Source organism: Triticum aestivum, chromosome 5D, assembly GCF_018294505.1.
Source record: "Triticum aestivum cultivar Chinese Spring chromosome 5D, IWGSC CS RefSeq v2.1, whole genome shotgun sequence".
NCBI classification, from domain to species: Eukaryota; Viridiplantae; Streptophyta; class Magnoliopsida; order Poales; family Poaceae; genus Triticum; species Triticum aestivum.
In genome coordinates, this window is record NC_057808.1 from 310,521,234 (window position 1) to 310,530,411 (window position 9,178).

Sequence of the window (9,178 nt, forward strand, 5' to 3'; positions counted from 1 at the left end):
CACTTGGTGGATTGACTCAGGAGCAACTGTTCATGTTGCAAATTCTTTACAGGGATTCCATCCGACGCGGACTACGCTAAGAAGCGAAAGACGCATTGAAGTGGCGAACGGAGTTGAAGCAGAAGTTGAAGCTGTCGGTGATATCTCCTTGGAGTTAGCTGATGGATTCAATCTTCTACTTCGAGATGTTTTATTTGTTCCATCATGTAATAGAAACTTAATAAGTGTTTCTTGCTTGGCCAAAGATAATTATGAATGTTATTTTGGACACGGCAAGTGTGCCATTTGGTTAAATAATGCTTATGTGGGTGATGCTTTACTACATGATGAGCTTTATTTGTTATCACTTCGTGAAAAAGTTTATTCCGTTTGCAATGTGAAAGAACATGTTTCTGCGTCGAATAAAGAACAAAAGAAAAGGAAAAGAACATTTGACTCATCGAAATTATGGCACTGTCGCTTGGGCCATATTTCGAAGGGGAGAATAGAAAGATTAGTCAAAAGTGAAATTCTTCCTCCGTTAGAATTTTCAGACTTAGAACAATGCATAGATTGCATTAAAGGAAAGTACGTAAAACAAATCAAAAAAGGTGCAATCCATAGCACAGACACACTAGAAATCATTCACACTGATATTTGTGGACCATTTCCGGTGAAAAGTGTGGATGGATATGACTCGTTCATAACATTCACAGATGATTACTCTCGCTATGGTTATATTTATCCAATCAAAGAAAGATCGGAAGCGTTGGATAAATTTAAAATATTCAAAGCTGAAGTTGAAAATCAGCACGATAAAAGAATAAAGATAGTAAGGTCCGACCGTGGGGGAGAGTACTACGGTCGACACACTCCATATGGCCAAGTCCCTGGACCTTTTGCGAAGTTCTTGCAGGAGACTGGCATAGTAGCCCAGTATTCAATGCCGGGCGAGCCTCAGCAAAATGGAGTAGCTGAAAGGCGCAACCGTACCCTTATGGATATGGTGCGCAGCATGATGAGTTATTCCAACTTGCCATTGGGATTATTGATGGAGGCGCTTAAAACCGCCATTCACATTCTCAACAGAGTACCAAGCAAGTCGGTGCCCAAAACACCGTACGAGCTATGGACAGGAAGGATGCCCTCCCTACAACACTTCAGGGTGTGGGGGTGCCCTGCTGAGGCTAAAATGTTTAATCCAAACATTGCAAAGTTAGATCCCAAAACAGTAAGTTGCCACTTCATTGGCTATCTAGACAGATCAAAAGGTTTTCGTTTCTACTGCCCTGACAGATATACAAAGTTTGTAGAAACGAGGCATGCAGTCTTCTTAGAGGACGAAATGATGAGGGGGAGCTTGGTAGCTCGGAAAATTGATCTTGAGGAAAAGAGGGTGCATGCACCTAATCCGATGATTCAGGAGCCATTTTTCTCACTACCAGTTGCAACTCCACCCATGACAGCTATGGGGGAAGACCCGGAACCTGTCCGTCAGGAGCTGACTGAACCCGTTGTTGAGCATGAAAGGGAGGTGCAACAGCAAATTTTAGTAGAAGTGCCGGAAGTTGAGGCACAAAATGTGCCAGAAACTGAGGCCCTTAGAAGGTCTACAAGACCAAGAAAGTCAGCTATTTCTACTGACTTTAAAGTTTATAACACAGAAATGGTTCATATGGAAAAAGATCCCACCTCATATGAAGAAGCCATGAGAAGCCCTCATTCATCGAAGTGGATGAAGGCAATGGAAGACGAGATGAAATCGATGAGTTCCAAAGATGTTTGGGACTTAGAGGAAATTCCTAAAGGAGCCAAAACAGTAGGCTGTAAATGGGTCTATAAAATTAAGTATGACTCTAAAGGGAATATAGAAAAGTATAAAGCACGACTCGTGGCAAAAGGATTTACACAAAGAGAAGGGATAAATTACAATGAGACATTTTCTCCAGTCTCATGTAAGGATTCCTTCAGAATCATAATGGCATTAGTTGCTCATTTTGATTTAGAGTTACATCAAATGGATGTTAAGACAACATTTCTGAATGGTGATTTAAAAGAAAAGGTCTACATGAAACAACCCAAGGGTTTTATCATGGAAGGCAAGGAAAATATGGGATGCCGCCTGAAGAAATCCATTTATGGATTAAGACAAGCCTCTCGGCAGTGGTATCTAAAGTTTAATCAAACGATTAAAAGTTTTGGATTTAAAGAAAATATTGAGGATAATTGCATTTATGCAATGTTTAAAAATGGGAAATATATTTTCCTAATCTTGTATGTGGATGATATCCTGCTTGCTAGTAGTGATGTTAGTCTACTACAAGAAACAAAGAAATACTTATCCTCAAATTTTGACATAACAGATCTTGGTGAAGCATCATATGTTTTGGGCATAGAAATTCACCGAGATAGGAACAATGGAGTCTTAGGACTATCTCGGCAAGCATATTTAGAAAAGGTTCTTAAAAAGTATAATATGCATGCGAGTAAAGCCACACCTGCTCCAATAGTCAAGGGCGATAGTTTTGGGAAATTTCAATGTCCCAAGAACCAGTATGAGATCGATCAAATGAAAGCAGTACCATATGCTTCGGCAGTTGGCAGCTTACAGTATGCACAAGTGTGCACTCGCCCTGACTTAGCTTTTATCACCGGGGTACTCGGTAGATATCAAGAGAATCCAGGCCTAGAGCACTGGAAGATGGTAAAGAAAGCATTGCGTTATGCGCAAGGCACGAAGGACTACATGCTAATATACAGGAGAAGTGATTCCCTAGAGATAAAAGGGTATTCAGACGCAGATTTTGCGGGGGACAGAGATGATAGAAAATCCACGTCAGGATACATATTCACCCTCGCTGGGGGAGCTATTTCGTGGAAAAGCTCCAAACAGTCGATAGTTGCATCATCCATGATGTATGCAGAATTCATAGCATGCTTCGAAGCCACGGGGCAGGCGATATGGCTAAAGAAATTTGTACCCGACTTGAAAGTGGTAGATTGTATTCACAAACCACTAAAGATGTACTGCGACAACCAGCCCGCAGTATTTTACGCTCACAACAACAAGTCGAGTAATGCTGCCAAAACAATAGAGATAAGGTATTATGTTGTGAAAGATAAAATCCAGGATCAAACTATAAGTCTCGAGCATATAAGGACAAAAGATATGCTTGCGGATCCGCTAACGAAAGGCTTACCACCCAATGTGTTCAAGGAACACTTAGCCGGCATGGGTTTAAGGGAAAGCCTTATGATTCCTGGATAGGCCCAAAAGGAACAGAATTTGTTTCTGAACATAACGTATGTTGTAGCTGTATGATTCTAACGGCAATTAAGCCGTGACGATGAAACATGCTCTATGTACCAATATGCGATGAAACAAATAAACTAGAAAGTATAAGGTTAAAAGTAAAAGTTGAGATCAAGGGGGAGAATGTTAGGTTGATCTCTTTCCGTGTGGGCCCAACGGCCCACCGGGCCCCTGATCCGCGCCCTGATCGGGGGCGCCCAACCGCAATATGGTTGACGGGCCCCTGTCACGCAGCGCTACATAAAGAGGTGGGGGCCGGCGGCACGCAGTACGAGGTTCACCGCGTTGCCAGTCTCCCCACAGAAAACCCCGACCCGATCTAGGTCTAGCGCTGACAGTGACGGGAAGCTCCGCCGGCCGCCACTGCCTACACATCGCCGCCACCTCCACCTTGCCCACTCTCCGCCATCGCCGTGCGCCCCAGCACCACGATGGCCTCCAGCTCGAGTTCATCTACTGCTGCACAAGGTAGGTTCACCGGATCTACTAGCCTACTCCGATCTAAAGTTCTATCAGGATGCACATCACATGGCCTGGCCTTAACATGTCGCTGCTTCAGCTATGTAATGCATAACTCAAGTCTGTTCTAGTTTCGAATCCTGTAGAGAGCCTATCTCTTGTTTTGTGTTTGAACTGAGCTGATATAAGACTGAACGCTGTGGTTTCTTTTCTTGATGCAAAATGGAGCCGGGGAGCGATTCCTGTTATCATCAAAAATTTCCTTCGAGCCAAACATTATTTCCTAGCGTACAGGGCTTGGAAAATCTAGCTCTCGCACAACATGGGCAACTACTCTCTATGGCCAGCTTGAGGCCTGAGACTGCATTTAAAACATTACGAAGATAAAAACGATAGTATCATGTGAACAATCTGCATCAATTTCAAAACACGCAAAAACGGGTGCACCCACAACCATGCGCCAATTTCAGAAGACCAGACTATGCAAACCAGCTAGCTAGGCCTTTATCATGCAAAAAGGAGGCAACCAAGCTTTTATATGCCACAAAGCCAGACTAGTCATGAGCAGCTCCGTAACGGAAATCCATTAGTCTGATTTTACATGCCACAAAGCCAGACTAGCCATCCAGGTTGAGTAAAGTCTGAAAAAAACCTCAAACTCGTAGAGCCAGTCGGAATTGAACCTCGAACTTCTAATCCCTGAAATTGACACCCTGTACTTAGCTATCCCAGTCAATTTGAACCCTGATTCGACCCTAGACTGTTTGTCGCACCAGGAAAAGGTTAATCCTGGCCGGGATTATAGCTTCTTTCACTGACTATGCGGCCCTACTTGTCATATTCATCTTCTCCCTTCGATCTCTCTCCTCTCCCGCGTGATGCAGACCCTGTTGTGGCGAATGTCCACAGCCGAGACGAGTCAGCTAGGAAGGCTGACCGTTGCTGTTGCCATCGTCCTTAACATGGTTCGGATTGGGATTTGGGAACGGATCGACGAGGAGCTCCTGGTGAAAGCTGTCACTGGTACGGCAGCAGCATGTAGGCTCGACGATCGAAGCCGGTGACGAACGGCCCCAAGGTGAGTCTGAACCCACGCCATCCGTGGGGGTCTGTGGCAAGGTTGTGGCAGCTGGAGCCCTGCGCCCGAGCGCGGCCAGAGAGGCACCGTCAAACCGGCATAGCACGATGATAGAATATTCGCGAGGAGATCCTCCATTACTGTCCCTGGAATGCCCCACCTTCACAACCTCTAGAATCGCAACAATCGTGTTCTTCTCAAGACGAGCACACGTCGTCACAAACTCACACTAGTGCAATTTTTTCCAAGCATTCCAGCCCGTGCACACTTTGCAGCCATGGGCATCGCAACATGAGTCACAGTGCGGACTGCGGAGTCAGACGAAGCGCGATAGATCCCGTCCCAGCTCCGTGGAGCATGAGATGATTTTGACTGAAATCTGGGGTTGTATGATTACACACATAATGTGTTTGATTAAGTACCGATGGTTGAAGCAGGGTCTCACACATCTCTTTGTATCGGCGATGCGCATGGGGCGCCAAGTAGAACGACGGGCACAACCGGATGATGTTGATTAGCAACGGCAATAGTGGAGGCACGCATGAGAATCTCCGGAGCTGGAAATGACGAGGTCGTGCATATTTGTAGTGCTATTGAAGGGCACCTGATGTATTCGACATGGATATCCCTGTAACAAGCATGCTAATCTTGTCCTCTGTCTAAGCCACTTCTAGTTGGTAACACAGACCACGGCAACAAGCCATTAATATTGTCCAGGTGCATGTTATTGGGTCTGCACCTGAGAGAGGGAGGAAGAAGATAGAGATGACATGTGGGCCACATAGTCAGTGATAGAAGTCACTGATCCCGGCCAGGATCGACCTTTTCCCAGCGCGACAAACAGTCTAGGCTCAATTTAGGGTTGAGATTGACCGGGATTCTTAAGTACAGGGTGTCAATCTCAGGGATTAGGAGTTCGAGGTTTGATTTCGACCGGCTCTACGAGTTCAAGGTTTTTTTCAGACTTTACTCATCCAGGTTCACAAGCTGGAGCGAATATCTCAACCAAGCTGTTCCCTGAGCAATTACAGAAAGCAAAATGTAAAAGAACAAAATATTCTTCCTAACTTGGACTATAAAGTCTTCCGTGCATTATGAAATTACAATTAACGCAACTCTCAGAATCAAGACAAAGTGAGTTGTTAGGAAATTTTCAAGATTGTTCTTATAACTAATCACAAAGAGTGATAAAGTAGGCCAAATTAAGGCAGTTAACAAGTCCAGTTTTTAAGAGAAAAAACAACAAAGATAATGTAAATCTGTAAGCTGAAATCTATCTTCAAGAATAAAGAAGACCAACATCACTGTATCTTCTTGATGAAATTATCTTGACGCAGAGGAACTATACTTTCAACAAACGTATGAATGCTGAAAGGAAACTCAGATTCTGGACAGGCAATCTCCAATTCCCCAGAGTTTGAATTTGGATCATAACAATATAAGTTCCGAGCAAACAACTGCACCCAAATTTTGGAATCATGAAAAAGTGTGTGTCTTGGAGTGAAATAACATGATTGCATCAACAGAGGCAAAGATATGTGGTATCTATGAGTCCAACTCTGCTTATCATCGTTATCGAGCATTAATATGTCCATTGTACGAGGTATACCTTCAAGCGCACCATCCACAACTAACAAACATAGTTTTCCCTCGAGCTCGGACAAAGAACAATGCCCTCCATAGGTCTTGCGTGGAGGAAGCATCAAGACGTCAAACTTTTCACTTTGAAGATTCAAACAATTGATACGTGATGAAGAGATATAACGGAACCTTGTCAAATAATACACCGAACCATTCACATGTATACCTCTATCAATTGGCGCCCCACGGAGACTCCCAATTTGTCTCCAGATTCTATCTCCAATTGTGTATATCTCGCAGAGCACCTCGAGAGAACCAGCATGAGCTCCCGGATAAAAATGCGCAATTTTGTGTTGCTTAGTTGACGGGCAAAACCCCAAGCAGTGCCAGTTGCATGATGAGAATTGGCTGCTTCCTGCAGTGTACATTGGCTTCGGCAACACAACAGATTCACCGGTTGTCGGGTTGAGCAACTCCACTGCTCCTTTACTGTCACCTAGGCAGAGCAGGCCGTTGCAAGAGTTGTGCACAAACAGGCTTTGAGCAACCAAGGGCCTAGACAGCTGGTACATGTATCCATTGGCGTCTGCGAGCACCATGGCAAGAGACCTATCATTTGCTCGGTCATTTGCAAAGAGCAGCAACTTCTGCTGGCTTCGGTTCAGGTGCTCGTGAACAAAATGCACATCGGAAAGCAATGACATCCAGGATTTGCATACCATCCTGCAAGAGCCGAGCGTGCGGGCAGGCAGCCTGTGGAAGACCTCGGTGAGCGCATCACTGCAGAGCAGCTGAGCATTCCCCTCTACTACCTTTGCTTTCTTCCCTCCCATCAAAATCTTGCTAGGCGAGGACATGCTCACTGGAGATCAATCACTACTGATCAGGCTTGAGCAAAAGCGATCTGCCCTGGTTGCTGCAAATTGATGAAACAATCACAAATATCAACACAAGAAACACAACAATTACAACAATCTGCAAACCCAATTATTAGCTTTACATACCTCCATGATCCAGCCCGGACTAGCCACGGCCACGCAGGGTTCAACTTCAACCTCTTGAATCCAAGAAACAAGCGCCCAATCTCAGCACGACGAAGTCCACCAAACAGGGCTCACCAGCAGATGCAGAAGCTGCATTGAGGCTTCCAAGAAGGACCTCTCACACCACCTGCCGCCCGGAGGTTTCAATTACGCCCCCAAGGAACTCGCACCACATGGTAGGTGGGTGGCGGCGAGCTGTCGAGTTCTTGTAGACTGAAGAGGCCAACGAACCAAACCTACCGGCCGAACCAACACAACCAATCAGTCAATCAAATCAATGAACCACCGCGCCGAATCCGGCGGCTAAGGAAACAACGAGATGGCGGGAAACGGACGAGGTACCTCTACGGTGCGAACGAAGCAGGCCCTCGATCGGGAGCGGAGGGCGGCGACTGTGGCCTCACCGACGACGACGGCGGCGGCGAGCCGGCGACTTTTCTCTCTTCTCCGCCCGCTCCTCCCTCTTCGTCGGTTGCTTTCGTCCTTGTTTAGTTTTGGAGGACGGAGCAGGGGGGATGGATGTATAGGATGCTTTGCCTCGGTCGCTGCCGTCTCGTGCGTGTCGACTCGACGAGGCGTGACCGGCTGGATCCGCTACGCGGCGCGAATCTCGACGGATAAGAGGGGGTGCCAGGGCGGCGGGGCCGTTGAGAGTTGAGACGCGGAGTGGGGGCGGACGGGGGTGGGTGTGGAGCCGCAGTGGGCCGGACGTTTCGGGCCGTCGCTCTCCGAGTCGCAATCATGGCAACGCCGACGGCGACCGCCGTAGCATGGGACACTTTTTCCTTTTAGCATTGGACAGTGAATAAATCCATGAGCTCATAGTAATGTCAAAACGATTTGCAATCTTCTTTTTATACGGAATGTGAGGGATACAGTAGTAGGCAATCGATCTAGTGCAGCTCACTGAAGTAGTACTCCCTTCGTATCTGGTCGTGCTCGTCGCGGAGCCACATATCCCACAACGGCGAACCCATGGCGTACCTGGCGTCCTCCAGCAGATCCGGTGGCAGGCGGGTGCGGGGTCGGTTGATCTCCGCGCGGCGGGCGCGGCCGCTCACGGGCACCGTTGGGATGGGCACGCGGTCGGCAGAGAGATGCCAGTTGTTCAGCAGGTGGACATCTCCCCACGGTAATGGCGTCCCGATCTCGCAGTAGCGTCGGCAGACATCGACGTGGATGTACGGCCTGTCGCGTTGCCCGGCGATCGGCGGCGCGATCTGGAAAGCTGGCGGAGCAGGTGGTGCGGGCAGAGATGGTGGTGCGGGCAGTGCGAAACTGCTAGAGCGGCGTCGGTCAGAGGAGGAACCGACCTCGTGGTCGTGCTTCCCCTTGCTGATCCAATGCCAGCCCATGGCGCCGGCGGGGAGGTGGGCAAGTGGGGATGCAACGGCGGTGGCAGGGTTTTCTCGTGTCGGGGCTCGAGGAGGCAGGCCGGTCAGGAAGTGGAAGCTGTGGACTGGCCGGTCCGCGGCTTCCACATTAAGAAGGATGACGACCCTCCTCCCGTGTGAATGACAGCCAAGGCCCGCCACGCGTGTGCATTAATTTTGAGCGGTGGAGGTAGGTGGATGGCCGCCACGCGTCCCCGAGGCGGGCAACGAGCAAGCGCGTGCCCGTCCGTTCAACGTCCGCGTGGATGCAAACGGGGCGCATGTTTGCGCCGGAAATGGGGCGGGCCGGACGCCAAATGGACATAAAATGTGGATGCGGCCGCGCTGTAAC

The 9,178-nt window shown here is 47.9% G+C and overlaps 1 protein-coding gene across 1 annotated transcript; it reads right to left on the reverse strand.

Annotated features, from left to right (window-relative positions):
* Positions 1-5,968: 5,968 nt before the first annotated feature.
* LOC123121396 (putative F-box protein At2g02030) lies at positions 5,969-8,035 on the reverse strand. The gene is made up of 3 exons (XM_044541355.1): positions 7,796-8,035; positions 7,415-7,689; positions 5,969-7,326 (listed from the first exon to the last, which is right to left on the reverse strand). The coding sequence occupies exon 3, from the start codon at positions 7,265-7,267 to the stop codon at positions 6,131-6,133; it is 1,137 nt and encodes a 378-aa protein (XP_044397290.1). The 5' UTR covers positions 7,268-7,326; positions 7,415-7,689; positions 7,796-8,035; the 3' UTR covers positions 5,969-6,130.
* Positions 8,036-9,178: the final 1,143 nt, after the last annotated feature.

Bases quoted from the DNA above. Each gene is read 5' to 3' on its own strand.
- LOC123121396 (XM_044541355.1), bottom strand. From the start codon at position 7,267: ATGTCCTCGCCTAGCAAGATTTTGATGGGAGGGAAGAAAGCAAAGGTA.